General features: G+C 40.6%; 3 protein-coding genes across 5 annotated transcripts in view; 1 reads left to right on the top strand and 2 right to left on the bottom strand.

Moving 5' to 3' along the window:
• Window positions 1-267: 267 nt before the first annotated feature.
• dctpp1 (dCTP pyrophosphatase 1) lies at window positions 268-1,336 on the bottom strand. The gene has a single exon (XM_069167164.1). It carries the CDS (start codon window positions 1,225-1,227, stop codon window positions 697-699), a length of 531 nt encoding a protein of 176 aa, XP_069023265.1. The 5' UTR covers window positions 1,228-1,336; the 3' UTR covers window positions 268-696.
• Window positions 1,324-25,830, top strand: gatb (glutamyl-tRNA(Gln) amidotransferase, subunit B). Of its 2 annotated transcripts, XM_069167163.1 has the most exons (14): window positions 1,324-1,642; window positions 4,433-4,586; window positions 4,670-4,783; window positions 11,963-12,161; window positions 12,849-12,971; window positions 13,078-13,191; window positions 14,201-14,285; window positions 14,957-15,001; window positions 15,450-15,642; window positions 15,884-16,017; window positions 19,979-20,057; window positions 20,157-20,291; window positions 20,379-20,506; window positions 25,604-25,830. In XM_069167163.1, exons 1-13 carry the CDS (start codon window positions 1,497-1,499, stop codon window positions 20,502-20,504), a joined length of 1,647 nt encoding a protein of 548 aa, XP_069023264.1. In that variant the 5' UTR covers window positions 1,324-1,496; the 3' UTR covers window positions 20,505-20,506; window positions 25,604-25,830. The 2 variants fall into 2 exon arrangements, with proteins under 2 accessions (XP_069023264.1, XP_069023263.1); XM_069167162.1 differs by lacking the exon at window positions 25,604-25,830 and having other exon boundaries at window positions 20,379-20,786.
• fhip1aa (FHF complex subunit HOOK interacting protein 1Aa) overlaps window positions 21,942-25,919 on the bottom strand; it is a 34,080-nt gene continuing 30,102 nt past the window's right edge. For both annotated transcript variants that reach the window (XM_069167160.1, XM_069167161.1), the window contains 2 exons: window positions 25,642-25,762; window positions 21,942-24,473 (listed from right to left, as the gene is read on the bottom strand). In XM_069167160.1, coding sequence (XP_069023261.1) covers window positions 24,277-24,473; window positions 25,642-25,762 — 318 coding nt within the window. In that variant the 3' untranslated portion in view covers window positions 21,942-24,276. The remainder of the gene's footprint in view (window positions 24,474-25,641; window positions 25,763-25,919) is intronic.

Genomic DNA, 25,919 nt, shown 5'->3' with positions numbered 1-25,919 from the left:
TTTGCTTCGGTTTAATTAATTAGTCCTTCTCCTTTCTCTAGCACTTGTTTATTTTTTTTTTTTTCCCCATTATGTTCTCCCTTCTTCCCATTTACAAGTGTGTACTGGCACTTACCAGAGCCTCTAAAGTGATCATGAAGCACTTCACTTAAACAAAATCGTAACATGAACATTGATGCGGGCGGCTTTTGTTGCAGCCGAGTAAACAGACCAACTGCCCAACTCTTTTATAAACCAGCTGACAAATAAGTGACAAAAACACAGGACCGACTTCAAGCAACTTTATATTTGGAAAAATTGTAACAGTTGCAGTGAGAAAAAAAACAAAAAACATCAAACTTTGGTGGGAAATAAGGATCATTTAAAAGAAAAGAAAAAACTTTTGCATCTCTGCATCCCCTTTTTCCATGTCAGTGTTGATCAGAAGGACATCAATCATCTGCTTAAACTCTTCCAGCTTTCCCAAACTCACTCTGTCACTCCCTTATGATGGAAGCAAGCTAAATACCTTTTAAAAAATGTTCAGGGAGCAGCATAACTGTAATATTGTCTGTAAAAAGCAAGACATCAAATTGACCCAAGCACAGCAATGCTTCAGTAAAAGACAACGTCTTCCTCTGGTGCCCATTAAATGTGACTTTGCGCGTGTCGGCGACAGCGTCCCATGATCGACACGGTTCCCCCTCACGCGCACCCTCAGTCCTTGTACTCGGTGTACTTTTTGGCCGAGCCGTGCACTTTGCTGGCGGGGTACTTCATTCGGTTAAGGGCCATTTTCCGGAGCACCGCTTGGGGAAGGTCGACGCGACACTTCTCGGCGAGTTCCACCAGGTAGATGAACACGTCGCTCAGTTCCTGCGACAGCTGCTCCCGCTCGGACTCGGTCCAGTCCGGCAGGCCCTCGGCCACCTCTCCCCGCCACTGGAAGAGCTCTGCCACCTCGCCCACCTCTCCGACCATGGCCAAAAGCAGGTTGCGGGGCTGGTGAAACTGGTTCCAGTCCCGCTCGTCCGTGAACTCGGCCTGAAGCCGCCGGATATCCTCAACGCTCGGCTCGGGGCTGAAGGTGAACTTTTGCGGTCGCGCTCTTCCTCCGTTCTGCAGCCGGGAGAGGGACGGTGCCTCCGGGGCGACTCCGTTCACCGCAGCAGAGTCAGACTTAGTAAAATATCCACTGCCGTCATTTGAAGAGACTGACACGTCCTCTTTTCCGTTTGTTGCCATCATGTTGAGCGGATTTTGTCAAAAAACGGCGCCGCGTATAAACAACTATTAAAGTGTTAAAAAAAAAAAAAATAACTACCTGCTGCGCTACCACCATGTGAAGAAGTCCCGCCAGTTGTTAAAACGGAAATGACGCACTTTTAAATCGGAAGCTCGAATCCAGCCAAGACTGGGATTTGTAGTTTAAACAACGAACAAGCTTCATAGACGTGAATATTAAAGGCTGCCTAAAAGACTACAACTCCCGTGTTCATTAGAGCTGTAAGGACAACATGGCAGCCTCCCGTGTGGCAGCAAGTGAGCTGCTCCAGAATACAAAACAAATGTCAATATTATATCGAAAGACTTTATGTGTAATTAGACGAATAAGCACATCAAGCTCGCAATGCGACGGTCAACCACAGCTGGGAGTAAAAAGGTAAGAGAGGCTGCTGAAGTGGAGTATTTTGTGTTTGTTTAGTGCCATAGACCCGACCTGCTTACGTTGGCTGTATTGAAGCCGCGTATATTATCGTGTAAAACACCGTTGACAGCAGCTGTGTGGGGAAACGGTTTCCCGCCAACCTTTTAATTATGAGTTGGAGATGCGGGAATATCTGACGGGGAAAATGTCTCCCGCTTTGTAGAAGAGGACTGCAGACATGTCAACAAATGACTGCAAATGCAGCACTGCTGGCACTTGCATCAAAAACAAAATCCAATGTAGCAGCAATGCGATCAAGTCGGCTCATTTTATAGGAGCCATACGCTTTGTTTGTAATTGTAACACAACAAAAACAGCTAATTTTGGCTGTTTATCCGGTGTGACTACAAGTATGGATGTCATGATCATGACATTTCTCTTCATTTTATGAAACTGTTATAGCATAAGCCTAATCATAGTTTAATATCACACATGCAGCACACAGAGAAGAGACATTTGAACGTTGTGACATGTAAATAAAATTACATTTCTGTTTGCCTTTTAGGCTTTGCCTATATCACTGTAATATACACAGACAAGGACCAATGATCAAAGTAAATCATGTCCTAGTTTGGTGCTAATTCATCACAAAAAAAGAGTGCCAGTCAAATGTTTGAACAGTGTGAAATGACGTGAAAATGTGACATTTCTTTTACTCTCATCCAGCTGTTTCATGAAGATGAACGTAAGCGATTCTAATGATTATGCAAAAGCACGGTAGTGAGCTCAAATAGTTGTGATGAGGCGATTATACAATAATTGTGGCCAGGCTAACTACGAGGTTTGGACAACTCTACTGGTGTTTTGATATTCCTCCCATTCTGTCGACACTGCAGTAAAAATGTCTCACCATTACATTCCAAAGTAATCGGCTTCTGAGGTCTGCACAGTCATCATAGCTTCCTGTTGGGACACACAGTTTTTCAGAAATATTTCACACGGAAAAACGGCAACAGATGAATGTAGAGCACTGTAATGCACTTCCATTTTAACCACTTTAAATACAACTCCATATGGTGTATATGTAAATGTACATGCCAAAGCCATCCAAACCCAAGAGCTGAGCCAAGAAAACAGTCCTTCATGTCAGCTGGTGCTTAGACTAAGTCCTCCCTCTCACGCACACTCTGACCATTTTCACAACAACACTGCTTTCCAAACACCATACAGGATAAGACCAATTATAGTCCAATTTAAGAGAAACCTACTTGAAAAGCACTGGAAGGAAGAATCTAAAAAGCCAAAGTAGATCAGACTGATATTTATCCCTGAAAAGAGATTATACATTGGCTGATTATCTCTCTCCTGTCAGATATAGAGAGCAGAGACAGATCCATATCAAGAACAGGCTCAGTGACTACAAATAAGAAATCAAAAAAGGGAAATGCAAAAATCAAATAACTCATTCATTCAAAAAGAAAACAGAATATGTGGTCACTGAGACAGGTGCACTTTCCTCTGTACAAGGTAAAACATTCAGTGAATTTAGGAACATTTACTTTACAAAGGTCAAGCACATGCACACACAAAAACACAGATACATGCGTAGGATAGACTACTTGTACATTATCAATATATATCAATGTTGATGCTATGTTAGATTCATTTTACTGTTATTGTGTCCTGTTCCCAAACAAACTGTATGCTGTATGCTCATTTGAATTGGCTGTCTGTTGCATCACAGCCATGTAGTTTCGCTGTTCATTTTGTCTGGTGGTCACTCGTGGTATTGCAACCAACAAAAAAATCAGAGGCGCAACAAGGCTTTTCTCCCACACTTCGACTGTAAACAAAGTTGTTTTTTACTCTTTCTACAATTAATTTTTAATCCAGGGAGGTTTCATATTTGTATACCTTTCCTCTCACTTTTGTGAATACAATGCACAGACCAAGTGGGAACCTGTTGGAGGGGCCAGCGGGGGAAACACTAATGCATGTGTGCAGTAGACCACTCAATGTAAAAACAAAAAAAGATTTTTGCTCATGTACCAGACTAGCAATATACATTCAAGTGAGTGATTGCTGTCTTTGAGTCTGGTAGCCATTTTTTTCTCAATTCATTGAGCAAGTGTACTTTTATAAACGTTGGGGCGTTTGCAACTGATTTACTTACAAAAAAATTATTAAAAAAAAAAAAGACCAAAAATGAAATTGTTGCAGCAGAAGCCACAAATTAGTAAATTTTAGTCACTAATATGTATTGAGTTTAGAAAAAACTGGACCCACACTTCCTATAATACAGGTCGGCATAATTTGTTATATATGTGATATATCTATGTCTCCAGTTTTCTAAAACTTCATTTTATAGATTTTGAGTCTCTAAGCCCAGTTTCTGCGTGTGAATGCCAACAGGCTGCTATGATCCCCAGAATCCCAGGTCTCAGCATGAGGTTTGTTTCAAGAGAATATACATCATGGATGCTGCCTCCAAAAGTTCAATTTAATACTGTGCATTCTAGTGCTTCATGACAATATTACACAAGAAAATAAACTGTGTTATTCAAGCACAGGAATTCTGTGTACACATGTACTGACAGGGAGGAACAGCTACTTTGAACCAGGTCCCCAGAGAAGGTTAATCCGACCACGCTCAAAATGACATTGCTGGGGTTATTGTCTTAAATGTTAGACATCTCCACAGAAGACATTATACTGTTTTCAGTTAGAATATTTTTGCTATTGTCCTACCGCCATTTTCCAGTTGATTTAATTTGTATTATTTTGTCTCTCTACCATGTGCCTCAGTGCTCCCCAGCAGCTGGTTGGAGTGGTGGGCTTGGAAATCCATGCCCAGATCAACTCCAACACCAAGCTGTTCTCTGGCTCCTCAGTTGGCTTCTCAGCTCCTCCAAACTCCCTGGTGTCATTCTTTGATGCATCCTTACCTGGCACTCTACCTGTAAGTAATGTTTAATTTTATGAAACCAAATGTGATGTTTCCGTCTAGTCTGTTCCTCAGGTCATGTCCCCGTGTGTCACCAGGTCCTGAACAAGCGGTGTGTCGAAGCAGCAGTGATGACAGGACTGGCTTTCAACTGTACCATAAACAAGAAGTCGCTTTTTGACAGGAAACACTACTTTTACGCTGACCTCCCTGTAAGTTTCCCTCTGCCTGTCCTCAGTTATCACTGTCTGTGCTTCATGTGGAGTTTAGTAGGTGGGAGAGTGACAGCACCTGATTCACAGGTTACCTCGTATATGGTCACTATCTTCCTTCGCTTGAATGCTGCATCCCTGCTTTTACTTTTATGTGAGCTGTCCTAATGTGCCTCCAGCTCCTCCATCGCCACACTCCCTGTGAACCTTCCCAGCCTTGAGCTCTAATTTAAGCAGTGAGCAATTTTTGCTGAAGCAGCAAAAATGCCATTTGCCACATGCACAGACAAAAACCACCGAAAATGACCAGTGCTTTTACTTTGGCTCATTTCCCTCAGTGCACTTCCTACTTTATATTATTCACAGGTCATTTCCTTTTCAATCCTTTTTTTTTTTTTTTTTCCTATTCACATTATTTGAATCATTATTGTCGTCATAAAAATCCTAGATAGTATTGTTTAACTGAACAATACGAAGCATGTGTATGCTTTTAACTTTGTGTGACTGTTATTTTGATTATGAGCTCCCTGAGTTAATAATGCATGAAAATTAAATCGTAAATTAACAGTTTTGTAAACAGGGTTCTTCAAATAAGTCTGATCTCCGGTAGTCACTTAGATAGCAGCTATTTTCGTGAAAGTAGGTCCCAGTGTTTTCAAATGGTGTCCATCTCATTCTTATCTGAAACTCCTTGTACAGTTACCGTTGATTACACGCTTTTAAAGTAGCATTAATGAACTTATTTTGGCCACTCAAAGGATGAAGAACAAACTGTAAACACAACACTGATTAGTGGTATTATCTATTTACTGTTAACATGTCAGCATTGAGCAAAGAGTTGCCTCTTTACCCATCCAGCAGACACAGATCAACATTAACATTCATTTTTAGTTGTGTTCAACTAGTGAGTGAAAGTCTAATATTCACTCTTCTTTTTTCTCTGTTTTTGTCTACACCCATTTTAGTAATAAAGATAACTGCCTCTAATGCTATCTATGTAGGTTCTAGCTTAGCTGTGTTTTAGAACAGTTCTAGCTAAACGGGAACTTGCAGGAGTGTAAAACTTAGCTGTGCTCTAAACTAGACTTGATTACATCAAACGTTAAATTATGCAAAGATTCATTCATGGAAAAAGCCAAACTGCAGTTTCTGTGACTTATGCTGTACTTATGCAGCTTCTGAGGACATCATAATGGGGTTCAAGTTACTTTGACCCAGATAACACGGACAACTGTGCTAAACTTTATATTTCATCTCAGCTAATGACAGACCCACAGCTCCGCTATGTTTACATGTCCTGCTTTGTCTGATGTTTGGTGTTCGTTGGAGTTTTTAAAGCATTTTCACTGTGACCTGCTGCTGAGGCTGGATTGATGGTGATGAGAGCAGTGAGAGTGACGCATAACAGAAGACTTGTAGAGCATAAAACCAAAAGAGTGAGCTTAAAAATGCTAAAATGCTCCATACAGTGATGTGATCTGCAGAGTCTGGGAATAATTCTCTGCGTGTTCATTACACCTTTCCCATTACACATAGGGCCTGATTTACTAAGGTATCAAATAATGGATACTAAATTGCGTGTTTATTCAAAAATTGTGCACATTTATTTTGTACCCGCTTTGCCGGTGATTTACTAAGAGTAATTGCGTTTTTGATATCAGGTGCAAATCGCTCTATTAAAATGAAGTATTTGCGTGTGTTAAAGTGATTCCAGCTACCGGAAAGAACCGCAAAAGGAAATCTGATCCCACTGAAATGAATAAATAGCTTTTATATATAACAAGAACAAAACGCTATGTGGGAGATTATCAGCGAGAAAGTCAATGCCGTGGGAATAACAAAAAGATCAACAGATGAAATTATAAGATGGCAAGATATCATAATACAAAAAACGGGATATAATAGAACGTCAGCAAATACAAGAGGAGGGACGGTGGATGAGATCCTCTAACAAACTGATCAGCAGGTCCAGATCTTTCTGTGATGAGCAGGTGAATTAGTTTCATTCAGTGCCTCTCGAGTGCTCGTGAACCTCACGAAGCTCCCTGTGAATTCTGCGGGACACATTTAGGACCTGTGACAGCACACCTGAATAACGGGACTGGTGGGACATCTAAGCAGTGATATGCTGACATGACTCACAGGCAGGAAAATGCTGACTCGTAAATAGTTTTGACATTGTTGGTATTCTCCTCCTTGTTATTGGCTGTCAATCATCATTCAGTTCATTCAATAACTCAGAAATGTCATCGCTGGAAAGACCAAGTGTCTGAATATTTGTATCCTCTGTCATCTCAGAAATGTTTCCACAGGTGTAAAACCACATTCTCTACGTATTCTTTAGTTTCTCTGCATCTCCTTCTCACCACAATGAGAGCAGTCGTCTCTCCAGATTTGTGCATCTGATTAATACGTTCCTTTCAGTCGTACTAAAATAAACACGCAATCACTTCTCCTGTTTCTACTTTCAGGTTTAGTAAATATTATTGCAGATGCTAAATTCATGTATTTCAATTTCCCCTCCCAGTATTTTGCACGTTTAAGTAGAAACGCCCAATATTACATGTGCATGCAGGCAAACACGCAAAATGGACAACGTGTGTTAAATTGCATATTTGAAAGACTCAATCCTCACTGCACGTCGTCAGTAGATCTGCTTGGAATTTTTTTTTGCGGGTGGTGTGGAGTTAGCACGTGATTTTACACACGCAAACATTTAGCAAATCAGGCCCATGGGGGTTTGAACCACTGATCAAATGTAATATGAATTAGTGCAGCTTTGAAGTGGCTATAATTGCAACACTGTATCAAAGGATTGTGTGAAAACAGTATGTGATGAACCTGCAGATAATCATCACCTGAATCCGCAGGTCTCCTTGACTTTATAGAACTTCTGAGTGAGGTTCTCCAACTGTGTTCTGGTTGACTTTCACTGCTTTCACAGATTTGTTTTCAGACACAGCGGGCAGCTGTTCTCAGCAAAAAATTCAAAAAAATAAATAAATAAAAAAACTGAACTCCCTGTTCAGCACCAAACAGTAGCATTTAGCAGCTAAAGAGCCAGATATTTCTATCAGGAGTTGCTAGAGAACTTTAATTCATCAGGTGGACAGAAACACAGCTCCAAATGAATGATGATGGTGCTTCATAACTGCTGGATGTTTAAATACTCAACTCTTTACAAGCAAATTCACCAACTGAAAAAGTAATTATGTGCCAAGAAAATTATTTATAGCGGCATTATATTTTGCTCTTTGGTTGTTGTTTCTTTATTTGCTGCTGTCAAAAAACCTCAAAGTGGAACAGACACGTTTGCTTAAGGGGTACTAAATAAATAGTACATTAGTCCTGTGGTCTTGAAAGGGAATGTAGTTATTATTTAAATATGTAACAACATACTACGTGAGCTGAATTGTAATGATAAGAGACGCTCCCAAAAACGCCCACTTTAACACCGATATTGCCATTAAACAGTGATGTTCACTTTGCTCTCTGTAATGGAGTGCTTGCGTGGCAAGGTCTCACAACCCTTCAGAGCCCCGGGGGTAATTTTACTGCCTTTGAGTGACATTTGGAGGCTTAGATGGAAAGGACAAAATGTCATGGGAGCCCTACAGTTACGTGCCCTCCAGAGACCTCTCCTAATAAGTTTTCCAAATTCTCAGAAGAAAGGTGTTGGAGAGTTTAGCATTTTGAAATCTGTCTTGCAAGATATAATGCTAACACAGCTTTGGGCAAGGTAATGAGGAGGGTAATTATGGACCAAAGAACACAGGAGACATATTTTCTTTTTCTTTGGTAGTATTTCAATGAAACTGCCCAAAGATGTGGCTTCAAAAGAGAGTACTCATGAAGTAGCTGGTATTTTTACTGCTACGTTGTTATTACTGCATTGCCCCGAGCTCCTCGTGGCCTTTCCGATTAGTTTCTTCTCTATTCTGAGAGATAACTTGACTCTACGGTTAACATGTGACTGGTTAACGAGTAATGGTGCATAACCATTATCTGCAGATCGCAATAAGAGAGCTTTTCCTGTTTAATTTTCAGAGGATTATCACAAAGTGGCAGCAGTGCATATTTTCAATTACCATGGCAAATGATACATTATCTCCCCAGAAAGTCCATGAATCTTGAAATTCCAACAAAATCCCCTCCAGAAGCGTAGGGATTACTGCAGGCGTCCTTGCTTTCTTGTATGTTTATAGAAGTTTGCATCATTTCCTTTGGATTCATTCTCAGCAGTTGACACACACAGCAGGGGCGATAATACCTGATTATGGTTATTTATTGTTTTTCTATGAGATTTCCGAGACAACTCGTGCCAGAAGGTTGAGCCTGAACCGTTATTTGGTTTTTACATTCAGTGTGTGCACTGTGCACAATCCCTGCTGTTGCCTGGTTTTTGATTATTGAGTTTCCATTAGTCTCATGAGCTGTTCAAAGAGGAGTGCTCTGTCTCTGTGTTGTGTGAAACAGCTTGATAAACTCAAATCAGAGTGGTTTTAATTATGCAGATGATGGGATATTCTTCAAGTTCGACCTCAAGTCTGGAGTTTTCAAAGCCCGTAAAACCCAACCAGTGGCAGGACCGAGGGAGAAATTATCCACACTTGAAAAATACTTTTGTAAATTCCGTTGTACATTATTGATATGTTCCACAAGGAATCCCTGATTGCTTTTTGTAAAACACCGCAGTTGCTCATTAAATGATTAATGCCACTGTCCAACCAGCATCCCTTCTTTGAATTGAAATGGCAGGCAAGGCACATATATAAAGTTTTTAACAGCCCTTTAATAACATGCCTCAGCAGCTCCACACTAATCTAAATAATTACAATTTCCTTGAGATATTAAGTTTCCAAATAAACAGACATGGCCCGGCTATGGAAGCTTTGACATGTGTTTAATGAGAGAAATAAAATGTCTTTGTGACCTCGGCGGGGAAGCTGAGAGGAACATCAGTGTGCCGGCGCCACGAGCAACGAGACGACTGACTGAGTCTTGTTTGTTTCGTGACTTTGGAATGAGTCAGAAAATGACTCGGTGGCTCTCAACATGGAAATGAGTCTGGAGTGTGTGTCCGATCCTGTATAAAATATGTAAGCAGGTTTGCAGCTGCAACTTCGGACATAAAAAGGTTCTGTTTTAATGATCTAAACATAAAGTCTAAAGTTCATGGCCCAAGTGCATTCAGAATGTCTTGTCAAAATCCACTTTTCTAGTTTAACGGTGGATAATTTGGAGTGCAAAGTAAGGCACATGGTTCAAAGGGATGATACCGTGTGCCCTAATTAATCATATGTGTGTTTTGGGTGTAACATGAAATAAACCCATCAGAGTCTCCTTTTCCCTTCAAGAGTCAAGTGTGCTTGCACCTTGGTGAATTGCTAATACAACAGCGGCATTGCTGAGCAGAAAGGAAAAAGCACTTCTCTGCAGACGAAACAGATCTGCACTTATCTTCCTTATTGTATTCTTTATTTTCAACTTCGCACATTTATGGACTGCTGCACATCCTTGTGTGTGTGTGTAACAAACAGCGTACTCGTATCGAGCACCGCCTTTGTAGCTGCATATTACTATTCTTAATAATGTGTCCAGCAGATAACAGTAAAATACTGCGCCACTGACTTAAGACCAGATTTTGTTTTTGGTCAATCACATTCTGCTGCCTCTAGACAGCAATGGACCAATAATGTACCACACCTCGATTTAAAACCAACACACATGGGTGCGCAATTTCAAGCACAATTTCTAATTAAACTATGTGGGTGCTAGATGGCAAAATGACAACGGAATCCGTCTGAAACTAGGGAAGACAATATTGTGTCCTGCTTGGCCCTGTTTTGCACTGGATGTAAGATGGAACCCAAAGAGTCACAGAAAGTGCTCGTTAAGTCTCAGTTTGCTGTCTGAGAGTAACTGGGAAAGCTTAATGTGGCTACCAGGATCTTATTGACAGCAAACTCGCCTCTTCCAGAGGTAGTTGATTTATTATGCAGCAAATGCAAATAGCCTCGACTTATACAGATGCTCCCTAATGTACAGTACAGTTTTCCGTGCTCGGGCTTCAGCCAGAGGAGACAACATTTTCAACGGCAGACACAAAACTCATGAAAAGATGAAGTAAGAAGCAAGGGGATTTCTGATGAGCTGCAACAGCATTCCCAAAATCCAGCTGATTTAAAGATCCAATCCACCAAGAGGAGCAGAAATTGAAAATGAAAATCCCTAGCAGTGTGTGTGTGTGTTGTTTTTTTTTCTTCCTATGTGTTTCAAAAGGAGGATGTGAGGAGGTGATTGATCAGGCACATTGTACAGAAAGCATGCAAGTAACAGCCTCCATCTCCCCGCACATCTCTTCTCCCACATCCTCACTTTCTTTAGCATAAGTATGATTAATGTTTAGTTCTTCTAATGTGGTTGCCATAGTAACGCGGGGAAATTAATTCTTGGGGCGGCAGGTCCTCTTAGGCATAGAGGAGCACATGAAATATTTATTCTTGTGCTTTTGTAAGTGGAAACCTTGAATGAGATGGCAGCGCTCCTTCTGCATTATAACGAAAGCACAGCCAATCAGCCAGTGCTGCGCTTAATTGCTGCTGGCTGCCTCACCTTTATAAAGCTTTCTTGACAATGACAACAACACGCTCACTACTGCAATACAGGGATTTAACAGGAAATAGTATCTGGTTCCATAATTTGATGTATTTCAACTTGAAAAAGTATATTTTGGATGCACAAATTGAAGGATCACTTCTTCTAATTTTTCAATTATAGATGGGCATTAAACTAAATTTACTGAATCAGTAATATTATGAACATTTACTGATATGGCAATTTTTGCCACATGTCCATAGATAAAACAATGACAAAAAGAGCTGACATCTAACAACTTTTACCAACCAGTCAGCCAACAGACATGTGTTCTCATCACACTGTAAGTAACATTAACAGTTAACGTGAATGTATTTAATTGAAGCCACCATTAGAATGGATCCATATGCACTACAGGTAAAAGGTCTCTCTGTATTTTAACCAGACACTAAGGAGGTTTGCTGGCACTGCAGTGAGCTGATAGAAGGTTCAGGTTGATGCTAAGGGGCAGTTTAGAGGAGCAACAAAGATGTTCTTTTACATCATTTCCTCCCTGAGTTTTTAATTCTCTCCTCCATTCAGGCTGGATACCAGATAACTCAGCAGCGTCGACCCATCGCAGTAGACGGCATGCTGACTTACAGCCTCCTCGGAGGTAAAAAGAGGAGCCAGGTGATCAGGAAAAATGTGCACATCAAGCAGATTCAGCTGGAGCAGGACAGTGGCAAGAGTCTCCACGATGACGTCCACAGCCAGACACTCATAGACCTCAACAGAGCAGGTAACACGAGAGAGCATTAATCTGTGCTGTACAATTAAAGAATAAGTCTTGAGGTACTCTCTATTTCTCGAATTGTCAACAAATCCCATGAAGCGCAAGACTAAATTGATCCTGTTATTGTGTCTTGTACTCAAATGCTGGTACAGCTAATTCCTCTGAGAAGTAGACATTAATTGTTTCCCAGGAATAACTGAGCCTCACTGTTGCCTTGGGGGACATTATTCTAATGAACTTGGGGACTGTAGGTTATTTAGTCAACCACCATGGCTGAAAATAGTGTCAAATAAATGCGCTATTTACTCCTGTTTAAACAAAGCTATATATAAAGCACAGTGCCCAGATTTTTTTTTGTTTTAGAAAATTACTTTCTTAATCTTTCTTTAATAAGGAATGAAACCGGTTTTATAAATTCATCTTCAGTAGGAGTGAATGGAGTCGGGGCTGATTTCCACACACAGTGGAGAAGTTGGACGTTTTCAGGGACATATTGTTGATGTTTGGCATTTTAGAGAATTTGTTGTTAGTAAAAGAACATTTTGCAGTATAACACCAACTTTTTTGTTTAACACTGGTGTGAATGTTAGTCAGATAGTAAATATAACCAACAAAGCATGCACTGCTGAGATTTGTCACAGAGGTCCATGTGATAGATACCTTAAAGATGTTAAAGTACAGCTGTCTTCACAGGTGTAGGTCTAATGGAGCTGGTGATGGAGCCAGACATGAGCTGTGGAGAGGAGGCTGCTGCAGCTGTCAGAGAGCTCCAGCTCATCCTGCAAGCCCTGGGCACCTGTCAAGGCAACATGTCTGGTATGGAAATCACTCTCTGCCTCCCTCTTCGTCTTGTTCCGAGCCACCACACTTTTAAACGTAGTTCTCTCTCCCAGTGTGCATCTTTTACATCTTTCTGTTTCAGAGGGCCAGCTGAGAGTGGACGCCAACGTGTCCGTACACAGACCAGGTGAGCCGCTGGGCGTCAGGACAGAGGTGAAGAACATCAACAGCGTCCGATACCTGGGCAGGGCTATAGGTAAGCTCCCTGAAACATTTAAAACTCGATGAGAATAATTGTTACAGATTGATGCTACTGAACACCGTCTGTACAGCAAGTATAAAGCTACAGAGGGCGAAAAGTTAGCAAAGTTTAAAAACCTTAGTAATGAACATTTAATTAAGTTTAATTGGCAAGTTTATTTGGGGAATACATTTCAACAATAAGGCAATTAGAAAAAAAAACATCATGCAAAAGAAACACACCTTGAAAAGAAATCTAAAAACACTTGTATACCAGACTACTTGGCTGGGACCAGTAACTTACTGGAGCCTTCACTGGTTGCCTGGCAACTAGTACTTTACAGGAGTGTTTTCCATTTCTTTCTACTGTCCACTCTCCTACGATTCAGATGGAAGTATTTTTCTCTTTCTTTAATAAAAATGTTTTGACAGCTTAAGAGCAAAGAGAAACAACTGCATAGTGTAACAAAACTTATATATTTGTGTTACTCCAGTGCTCAAAACTAGGATGATTTTTTTTGGGGGGGTTAAAATGAAAACAAGATAGCTGGATTATGACCAGACATTGAAACAGACAGCATAGTTGATACTGACATTAACTTGTGAGGAATAAGTTTAGGTCTGACAGCCATTCAAAAACATTTAGCTGTATGATAGCAGTGCAGCTTCTCACTTAAAGATTTTGTGTCAGCTGCAGTAAAACTCTGCTGACTTTTGATTGAGTTTCACGCCAAGCTGTCCAAGCCAGAAATTTACACCATTTTACAAGCATGTTTTTTAAGTATGGTTTGACATACCATTGTGTTGTACTTGAAAAATTAAAAATAAAAAGTTGTACAACATTCTCTCAGCTGCTCAACTGATATTTAAAAGTCATGGAGGAAAGCATCGTTTATCAGAGTTAAAACATGGCAGCAATCAGAGACCTCAGGATTGCCAGTGTGTAACAGCAGGTGTTTGGCATTAACCACCAAATTATATTTGTGGTCTGTGTTTGTGTGCATGTTCTCCCTTATATTCACCAGACTATGAGATCCAGAGACAGATTGATGTCCTGCAGAGAGGGGGGACGGTGCAAAACGAGACCCGGGCGTATGATTCCAAATCAGGGTGAGAGGATGAAAAAGCTGCACAGCATTGCCAAGATTTACCCACTACAGCACCCTCTGACTGGGATCTATGCCTGGTTCATTAGTCCTGTGCTTTGCTGAGGAGAAACCATCGTGGTAATGATGATGGATAGAGCCATTTGGATGCTGCCGTCGTCCCGTGTTATCTGTGAGCTATGTGCTACTCACGGGCTTATGAGCTCACAGAATGAGCCATATCAATACACAGCTGAGGCCTTGATCATCGGCTGGTGCTCTGCCTCCTTCCCATGAGACATTGCATGTCCGAGGTACACAGGGAAGCGTGTTAAACCGTGTGTGTGATGGGCTGTGATTTGCTCTTTCTTCCCATTCCTGTGAAAGTGGCTACAGATCTGAAGACGCTAGTTTGAAGACAAGCTGGCTGACTAAACGGGATCCACACACATATGTTCATTCTTTGCCTTATTTTGCTTCTGTTTGAGTATTTTTCTCTTTGTTTGATCTGCTAATTGTTTTTTGTGTTTGTAAAATAACAGAGAAACGTGTCCACTATAATTCCTTCTAGCACATATTTCTTGCTTTATCCACAGTACAAAGATATTGAGTTAACTATAATAAAGAAAAGCAGCATATGCAGGCGTGTTAAAGTATCAGACTGTTTATTTGTAACATTTTCATCTTGTCTTTCAGGGAGACCATACCTATGAGGGACAAGGAGGGTCTTCAGGACTACAGGTGAGTTTGTGGGCCTCCTGAAGTCCTCTCTGTCCCTGGTGCTTGTGTTCATAGATGTGCAGTTAAATATCAGACAGTGATCCTGCTCTCACTGGGGACCGGTGAGTGGCAGATAGATGGAGAGAAATAAACAGACATCACTCAAGGTCCAGACCTCAGCTGTGTGTGTGTGTGTGTGTGTGTGTGTGTGTGTGTGTGTGTGTGTGTGTGTGTGTGTTTTAGTTTTAGTTTAGGTGGGGGAATGATAGACAGACAGGTTTAAGGCTGATGGAGTCAAATGATTAAGGGAGTAAGTGAAATGTGACAAGTGTGGTGTCAGGAGAACTATTAGTAACTCACCAAAAGCTGACCTCCTTCTCACTGAGCCTCTGTCCTGCTGATGAAGCCCCTCCCCCATCTCCACCTCTCTCCCTCCCCTTTCCCCTTTACCTCCCCTGCCTTTCTTCAGGTTTATGCCAGAGCCCAACCTGCCCCCTCTGATTGTGTATGAGAATAACGCATCGCTGCCCACTGGCATTGATGCGTGCCGGGCGGTGGTGGTGCAGAAGATAAAGGAAGGGCTGCCAGAGCTACCCAGTGTCAAAAGAGACAGGCTGGTGCAAACGTACGGCATCCTGCCCGAGCACAGCTTCACTCTGGTGGTGAGTTTCCCAAGCAGGTGAGAGCAGCCAGTGAGAGAGAAGTTAGTGCCTTCTCTCAATCACTTTCCTGCATCTCTCTTTTAATTGCCATCCGATCGAGTCTGAGTGGAGCTAACTTGGATGCAGCTCTGCTCGAGTCTAGCAGGAGGCAGCTGTATACTGATGAACTCTGCTGCTCTGATCCTATGTAGGTAATGTGCATGTGAAGTGATAAAGTCATTGTCATGGTGTTGTGCTGCAGAATGAGGACGGGCTGGTGGAGTACTTTGAGGCGGTGTTGAGGGCGACCAAGAAGGAGCCGAGGAAGGTGATCGGCTGGCTGACAAATGAGCTGCTGGGTCACCTCAAACAGCAAGATATGAGTGTAAGCCAGAGGTGAGACACACGCCAATGAATCACGTCATGTTACGTTAATAATAATCACGTAATGCTTATTGTTTGTGTTTTGTCTTTTTTTTCTGCCCAACTAGCTCATGAATACTGTGATATATAACTGCCTGATTTAGGTCTTAGGAATCTCCCCTGGCTGCTTCAGGCTGTTGCAAAAGGAACAATGTAACATAAACAGACAAGGGCACTCATAAAAAGATATCCTTATTGTTGTTGCTTTCAACTTGAGGGTCAGTACATCATGTGATGTTTTTTTTTCAAAATCTACTCATCCTGACCTGGCCTTCTCTGATAAATGAAACACCTGGAATAGAAAGAGGTTAAGCTATTCACTTGGAGCTTTGGGGTCAAGATTCTGACCATGAACCACAACGTGCCCGGTTAAGGTGCAAGAGGAACATTTGTTGCATCTGTTTTTCACTCACTCCCTGTTCCCTCTCCACTGTCAATAATGAAGATGTAAAAATGGCCAAAAAAGAAGATATAACATGTTGAATCACTCCTTCTTAATAAACTCATACATAACCATTAGATCAGTTAAATCGATGATTCCAAAAGCTTAGAACATAAGGAGGAGGTTGGGTTGGAGGGAGTTCTGGCAGCGAGCAGCGTTGGCATGTATGTATGAGCAGAGTGAAGTTGCAGTTGGGCCAAAATTTTGCCTGACAGAATTTACTAGAATGGAGTGGCCAGAAAGCAGGTGGGGGGGCAGGAAAGTGTGTGGGCAGGGTCGTAAACATGAACCGCAGGAGCTCGGCTAACGATAGCAGTCCAAAAGTGATGCAGCTTCTTTTTCTTTTTTTCCAAACATTTTACTATTGTTAACCTCTGCCACTGTTCTGGCTCACCACAGCCCAACAGCTTACTGGCTTATCTGATGCCTGTATTGTTACACGGTGACGTTTTTTTTTTTTAAGAATATGAACAAGCAATATTTCCTGAATAAGACGTCAGTCCATCCCTCTCTTTGAGACTGGCTGATCATTGGATTTGATTTGATTTTATACGTCAGAATTCATGATTGAAAGTGAAGGAGGCAGACCAGTCGGCCCGACTCCTCCCAAATAGAAATGAATGGGAAACAAACTGCTTCAAACTAGTGAGAAATATCATCATGTACGTGATTGGATGTATCTGGTCAGCTCGTAGACACACAGCTGTGAATGAGCTGGTCATCTCGAGGCATGAATTAAACAGCTAACAGCTGATACCAATCAGAGAACGCAAGAGCGGCCCCCGTGCTCCGCCTGAAGTAACCCGATGCATCATGTGTAGTGACAGCTGTGACAACTGAGGTCTGTGAAATCATGTCGAACCAAGCAATAGTCACAGTCCAGTTTACTAAGCTAGAAAAAATAGTAGTGTGTCTCAACTGAACTCAGTGAAAGCAGAAGTTGCAGGGTAACAAGAGTTTCAAGGAAAATTCACTTTAGTTTTAAATGTTCAGTCTAATTGCAGGGTTGCTGCAGATTCCCATGTCTGTGACACACTTTCATACACAATAGCTCAGAAGGAGATGCCACTTAAATCTTAAATTATTGAACTGTATTTTATTTTCCCCAAGAAGGTTTGCACCAGATTAACAAGCAGAAAAAAAGATGTTGTCTGTGCCGTGTAATGTTTTTGTATTCATTTGGAAATGAGAGCACATCAGCCTTAGTAAGATAAACGGATTCTCATCCAGGACTATACAACAATAACACGAGTTCATAAATCATTCGATCTTCTCTAATTCTTTGCATCTCCCAATGAGAAGCTCCTGCGGCAGTCTGACAGGCCATCAGAGAAAAGCTTGTTTTGACAAATCCACTTGCATCAGCGAAATCATTTCTTTTGTAGGTGTTGTTTTGATCTCGCTCTGAAGAAGGCCTGTTAGCTGGAACATGTTGCATTTTATAGAACACTCTTGAAAATATAGTCGTTTTCATTTCTTTTTAATGTAAAAAAAAATTGCCATGACACCTTTCACACAGAGTTGTTTTTCTGTCCAACGGCTATGAACAAATAACACCCGTTTTCTCCCACTGTTTCTGTTTATGGCACGCTAAGATGCTCAATATCGGACACTCATTTAAACTCTTTTCATTTGAGCAATTTTCTTAAAATGGCTCTTTAATAGTTCATGCAGCTAAAAGAGAAATGAAGGTGGTTGGAGGCATCCGAGTTGTTGAGTCCAGCTGTGATATGCAATAGAGCGCAATGATAATTTCTGAGAAGTAAAAGCTCTGAGTTATTACAGAGCACATGAAGTTGAAGTAATGGACTGACATCTGCACAAATGCTGTGAGCTGTACTTTATCTACCACTCCCAGGCTGTTTCTGAAGTGTTTGTGTGTGGGTAAACCATAAAGTAGCTGGTGTTTATTTATGCATAATGTTGCATTTGCTTTGGTTAAATGGAGGAGAGTTAAAGACGAACAAAGAGCGGCCAGCAGGGCTGTCAAAAGCTGCAGGCGGTTAAGAAACTGAGTCATCTAAGTACTTGGAGATACGTTTTGAGGAAGTGGAGCCAGGAGGAAATAATTGGTGTTAAAACTTTCTGCTAAGAACAGCAGGTATCTCCTTTCTTGTGCATATAATCACCGACAATATCAAAGCTTTTGCCTCTTCTGTCCTGTCAGGCCAGTCCAAATTTTCTTTTGCTTTTCTTGCTCTAAGCTGTTGAGTTGGATTAATGACATGCATAACTGAAAGGCCGACTGGTCAGACAGTTTGAGAGGTGAACCTGCAGACATGTCATTAAGAGCTCCTCCAGGGTTTCGCCCTCAGAAAAGCTCCTGGCGGCTGCCTATGAGGGAAACTAAGTGGCAGATTTGAGGCAGGATGGCGACAGCGCGGTGACAGAATTGTGACACCAGGCCCGCACGATAATGTTAAAAATGTGAAAGATTTGGAAACAAATATAATGAGGGTTCTCTGTTTCAATGCCAGCCGTTTTGGTCCAGTATGCCCCACATAAAGATGAGCTCAAGTGCCCGATCATCTGCACGCATGTTCCTATGAAATGTACTTACTGAAGTTAAGACAATTTAATACGTAAACGGGGATATTTGTTACAAATTGAGCTGTCATTGAATATTCCGGTTACGTTGGGATGGTTTGTGTACTACTACCAAAATTGCAAGCTCACGTGGCAGAAAATGGATGTATCAGTCATTTAACTATTACATTTAGCTCGCTATGTTCACCTGATTATTCATTACCTAACTATTCATTATTTATTACTTTCAGTCATTTCAACTGTTAATTTGTTACTTCCTATAAACTACGTCAAAACATTTAACTTTTTACCTATTTCCATTAGTTTTAGCTAACTACTACCTCTAACTAAGTATTTCAGTCTTTTTTAGCTAAATATCTCAACTTATTTATACTTTTGACCATATATACAATATTTTACTTAAATATTTCAACTTGCTTGCTAGTAGACAAGTTTTTATGGACTCTTTATTCAAATGTATGTTTTGTGTGTGTTTGTGTTTCTACACACGTATGTGGGCATGTTGTTTTTTAAATTGAATTATAGTTTTTAAGGTGTTTCATAAATAAGCTTCTCATGTGGCCCCTGGAAGTGTACAATACCCTACGTAAGGAATCACTGCTTTACTTGACACATAAACAGTCGGTCAAACGGAGTTGTATTTATAAAGATAGATACTTCTGTTTTTCCACAGCATCTCTGCCCTGTTTGGATGAGATTTAACTGAGATTGAATGCCTTGAATATACACTGAATGCAAGTTACAGGCTTTTTGATTCTGTTTACGTGGTAGCCTGGGGAATAAACAAGCAGAGACAAAAACATTACAGTCAAATGTTAATAGACTCTTTTGTCCTTTCGGTCAGACACTCCTACTTTTTCTCTCTCCATTTCCCATACCATTTATATTACGAATTAACGTCCATCTCTTAACGTGTAATTGAATTACCCCTTAATTTGATTTCAGCCCAATCTCTCCGTCTGCTCTGGCTGAGCTGCTGGAGCTCCAGGAAACAGGACACATCTCCTCTTCGGTTGCCAAGCGGGTCAGTTAGCTACGCAGACCTTCCAATTATCCCCCTCTGTCTGTGCTTGTCGGTGTTCTGGTTCTCACCTGCGTCTTATGGGTTTCCCCATGCTCTTAGGTGTTCCAGGAGATGTGGAGGTCATCGGGCAAGACGGCCCTGCTGATCATCCAGGAGCAGGATTTGGGGCTCGTTAGTGACACTGAACAGATGCACAGCATCTGCCAGAAGGTGGTGGACTCACATCCTGATGAGGTTAGAGCTCAATCTACCATGTAACTACATACAGAGAGAGGGCATGTTTTCAAAAAAACGTTTTGTGTTTCCTGTGCGTCTCTGTAGGTTCACGCCATCAGAAATGGCAACAAAAAAGTTCTGAACAAGCTGATGGGCCTGGTTCAGAAAGAGACCAAAGGTAGGGCTGACCCAGTTCTGGTGAGGGCGATTCTACAGAAGAAGACTTCGTGAAGGTCAGACTGTTCTGCGAAACAAGGCCGTGTCAGAAAGTCAAGTCATGACTGACATTTAGGAAACGATAAGACAGTGATGTTATACATCTTTGTGAAGATGATATGCAGAGTATTCATGGCCGTCAAATGAAACCAGATCGACTGGTGTGATAAAATGAAACTACCATCCTTATTTCCTAAGACAGACCTTTTGTAAAAACTGAACAATGTTTTCACTAGACAAACAATAATGCTCTTTATGTATTTATGATTTTGAAAAGCATTAAAGCTTTACAGGTTATCTCTGTCCCTGGCAGTGTTGTATCGTTCGATTCATTTTGCGAGGGAACAAAAGGCATTCATGAACCCAAAGATACAGTAACACACACGTTTTAATGGTCTCACAAGGTGAAGAGATGTTTAATGTATCCTTTGTGCATGGATTTTCTCTTAACAAATTATTTTTATTTCAGATTCAGTGCCTGTAAGGCAGGGGGGACAGGGTGAGCTCCAGAATTATTTCTCCTAAAGGAGCTGCACATAATTCGATGTAACATTTTCAATATAACTTAATGTACCATTGGCTACTGCCATATTGGCCATTATGGGCATTTGTGAGGCAGAAGATGAAATTGCTGACATGACAGATGCTCAGAAAGCCTGTCCAGCTCAAGCATCCACGCTGGAGATCAGTCATTGAGCTCCCTCTAGTGGTTGAAGCATGTTGAGAGATACATTCTCCGTGTCGCTGTGGTCTGAGGGCTTAACCGTTATTCTTTAACTCGTCAGAACACCACTTCTTCTTTGTGGCTCATGTGTTGTAAGTATGAGGGGATTTAGTGCAGTTTAGTCAAATATAGTGATGACAGGTAAGTATATCATGACATCTGGCCCCATATGGAGATTAGTAAGAAAATCTGGTGAGGAAATGATCTGATTTTACCTCACTGGATTTGGCAGACATTTTGAGCTGTACTGCTCAGGTGCATGCCATTGGATGACTGTTATTTGTGTTAGTCCTGGTTGGTTTGACAGCATCCAGTGCCCCATATTCTGACCTATATACATGTTTTTCCCTCCAATTTATTCCACATCAATTTAGAGTTTACTGCTGACTTTTCCACCCATGTAATGATCTGTTTGCACAAACAGGTGTAAAATGATGCATTTTACTTATTAAAAAAAAACTGTTTACCTTTTGTATTTGGACACAACTGATGCACGGGATATTTTAAGAGCTGTTCAAACAGTTCTCTGTCATTGCATGTAAATGGAGAATGTGAGCTCGTGTGTTGACCTGAGGACAAGACCTAGTTTTGAACCAAATCTCTGTGAAATGAGGGCATCAGTGTTCACAGAAAAAACAGCTGCAAAACAACAACTGGCAAAAAGGAAAGAATTTATTGATGGTGTCAGATTAAACCTGCGGGACAAAGGTGTAGACATACTAAACGTATCCAGTTTCATTTACCAGAATTGGGCTTTATTAAAAGAGATGTGCCTTTGTATCTCAGGCATCAACAACAAACAGCAGCCTGGTCAAATCCTGAACAGAAAACAGGCCGAACGTTGTCAGGAAGGATGAGTCTTTGGAAAATAAACCTACCGAGACAGAAACCGGTCTATTATCGTGGTTGTATGGACTGCGCTCATGCTACAGTCCTGTTAAAACAGTGACTGTGCTGGGTGTGTTAACACAGACCAAGTGGCACTGTGGTATGAAAAGGCTGATAAAGTGCTCTGCCACATTCTTTAACCAGAGAAGGACTTATTCAACAGCTCTGAAGATGGCTTTGACTGATACAAATATACATTAAGAAGCCATTTTTGTAAAAACATTAGCACACAAAGATCCTGATGCATAATGTATTGCCAGTAAAGCATCAAGTAGGATATGAATGGTTTTAAATAGGAACAGAAATACATGATACAGATTTGAACAAAGTTAAACCCAACACTTAATTGTCTTTGTTAAACTGATGAGATGAGAACATTGATCGACTCAGTGGAGTTCACAAGGATACAAGACAAAGAGTGTCCTTGTTTTCAGCCTCCTTTCTCTGCTAGTACAAAACTGACTTCACTTTTTCTTAGATTTACTTGAAACAGTTTGTTAATCTCAGAGTCTGAATCTTTTAATTACTAAAAAAAAAAAAAAAAAAAAGAAATCATGTGTCATATATTGCTCTTTAAAATGAAGGATTGAATTAAGGTCTATATCAGATTTTCTTAAAAAAATTTCAACTCTAATCTCCAAAGTACAGTTCATCATTACATTATGTATTAACTGCTTCTTTCTTCTGTCTGGTATCGGTTGATTTCTTTCTTTTTTTGGTTCCTAGAAACTGAGTTTAATAAAATGTAAGACTTCCTTTTACACTGCAACATTGGACAGCTTCATGTGAAAAGGATCCCCTACAAATGTTGAGCCTAAGCTTTACAAAATTTTATTTTATGACTCCTGTTTAAATCTTTTCAAATTGAGGCAATAATGTGAACTAGTCATCACTTAGGCACCAGTTTCAAGAATTTCTGTCCTTTTTAAATTCATTCAATAGAGGCATACTTTGTAACAAAATAAATTTCATTTAGACATTCATACTAACAACCACATATGATACCCGGACTAAAATAAAGGCAATTTCCAATAGGTTGCCCCTCAGGAACTGTTACAGCCTACAGTGAGATTTCACAACTAAAACAACACACTACACAATCCATAAAAAAGAAGAAAGTGAAAACAAACTCGAACTAAAAAGCCTCTTATAACCTTGTTGAAAAATAATGTGAATACAAATTCAAAAAAGCTTAAATACCCTGTCCCATTATGAAAATATGCTCAATTTAATTATACCCCAGATATCCTCGATTTGCATAGTATTCTACGTCACAAAAACATTTTTCTTACAATATATACACATAATAAAGCATCACTAAAATAAGGCAAATTAAATATAGTATTGATTAAACCTGGTTTTGGTGCTCTGGTTTGTCGGTCTGTGCAGACATGGAGAAGGTGTAGAGCCCATAAATGTGAGAAACTAGTGCATCAGCGGAACATTGCTTCACCCAGAGCAGTATAAGGATTGAGAGAGAATGCATTTAAAGACTCCTGAGGTACCATCATTAATCCACAGAAAAAAAAAAACACCAAAACAATCTACATGAAACACACCAGGACTTTGTGGAAACACCACTTTGTGAAGTTTAAAGACAAAAGTGACTGACCTGTTTTGCAGAAAGTTTAATTCTTGTAACGTTGCATAAGATCAAAGTGTAAGATTGGACGTGTTTCTGTGATGTTACCAGCACTGCTGTCAGTCGGCTACCAGAGTAATAGTCAATCGATGTTCAACGTAAGCCCATGACATGGAGACAACACTCCTGAAAGGCCACCTGAGTATTTTTCAGAACCACACTGAGCAGTGGACATCTTCGTGTTGTTGGAGCTGGTTGGAGAAGACATCCAGAAGAAGGGCAGAACCCTCTAAGTTCAGATAAGGGTTGAAGTTTGACAAATAATGTTAGTCTCTCCACAGTCTTTGGTTGGGGGATCTGGAGCTATGAAGATTATCGGCTGGTGCAGGCTTCAGCTAAAAGGTTAACATTTTCCAGCTCAAAGTTTGGACCTCCTCCTTGGCTGCGAAAACACTTTACCAAAGAATGAAGATTTTTTTTTTTTTTTAAATAAACATGATTTAGCTCAGAAAATAAATACTCCATATTTTTTTCTTCATCAAGTAATGCCTGAAAAGGACAAAAAATATGAAGAGAGGCGTATTGGGACACAGCTACTCTTCCATAGGAATGTAGGATAAGATGGAGTGCTCTTGTGCGATTGCAGCCAGTTCTTTGAGGAACTCTGTGTAGAGGACGGTAGCGAACACCTCTGTTCGATCCATAGAGATGGCTTTGGGTTTTGGTGGCGGTGAACTCGTCAAGATCCTTCCCCCCTCCGGTTGGTTGGAGCCTCGGCTGCTGTTTTTGTCTGAGAAAAGACAGACTGAATAAGTTACAAGGACAACATGGCAAATGGACATACTGTACTGTATACTGCAAATGCGCAAGTTTGTGCTAAAAACATTTTGGAACCCGAATAAATTTCTGTCACCGGTTTCTTTATTTATAATAAATTTGAACCAAATCTGCTTTCCTGAAAAAAGTGTGAACACATACCAAAAAAAAAAAGGAGTGATCCAGTTAGCCAACTAAACAAATGTCCTTTAAAATTCCCATCGTGGTCTCTCATCTTTCCACAAACATTTTTCCGACAACTATTTACTTGTAGCTTGTACAACTCTGACAGCAACGAGGGAATCGAGTTCAAAAACATGGCTATGGCTCCAGGGCTCGAATGAGGCTGTTTCGCAACTGCAGAGATACTCAACAAAATCAAGTAGAATTTATTCAGGTTCCCGAAGGCAGCCCAAACACAACCGATCATGAATGCAAATGATGTCTTGAACCAGTTTTTGGACATCAAATGAGATAAAAGAAGTCAACAACAGCAGTTTGTTTTCCAATCATCAGTTTGCCACCAAAATATCTCCCATAACTAATACAAAAAAAAAAACCTGAAGCCAATAATTCCCACCCACCAACTGTAAACTAAAATTATTTATTTGATATCTAGAGTCTAATTATATATGCTTTAAAAAAAAAATCAAGTTCATAATTTTGTGAAGTGTAAAGCTACCACGAGCATCTGGTTAGTTTAACTTAGTAAGAAGACTGGAAGCATAGCGGAGATGGCTAACCTGGGTCTGGGTCTCCAAAGCTTGTTTTTATCTTGGTGTTTTTAATGTGTACATGAAAATGTGTAAAAAGTACTTACATTTTTACCAAATTGCTTTGGCTAGGCTACCTTCTTTCCCGTTGCCCGTCTTGATGCTAAGCTAAGCTAACCCAGCTAATGGCCACCACTTCATATTTACTGTACAAAAACATAAGAGGGCTATCGATCTTCTCGTCTCACTTTCGGCTTCTCCCAAAATGTCAAACTAAACATTTTGCATTGATTGAAGTGAAGTAAAACACATTTTGTTTCAGATTTCGAGCTACAATTGAATAGGAATGTTTGAAATTCTTGATTTTTTTTTTTTTTCATACTGTTAATAGATCCAGCCGGCATATGAAAAGAAAATCCTAGTTGTCACCTGTTGCCACGAACAAAGTGTCCCTCGCCAGCAGCCAGTGTTGGGCAGCAGTAAGCAGCTCTGGGAAGTCCTTTCTGCTGGCAGCCTGCTGTTCTATCTGGTTCTTCAAAGTGGCGATAACCTGGAAAAACGTCAGAGCAAAGAATCGAAAGACCTAATTTACATCTGCTGCATTCACACAATGTAATTAAAGCTCCGCTTAGAACCTCCTTGAAATCTAAGTGATGTCTTCGCTTCAAGTGACTCAAAAGTGCAAAACAATTAGTTTTATTCCCATT

Source organism: Embiotoca jacksoni, unplaced genomic scaffold (assembly GCF_022577435.1).
Source record: "Embiotoca jacksoni isolate LCO1_2020_lvr unplaced genomic scaffold, fEmbJac1.0.p SCAF_4, whole genome shotgun sequence".
Taxonomy (NCBI): domain Eukaryota; kingdom Metazoa; phylum Chordata; class Actinopteri; family Embiotocidae; genus Embiotoca; species Embiotoca jacksoni.
This window is presented reverse-complemented; position numbering and strand designations above follow the sequence as displayed.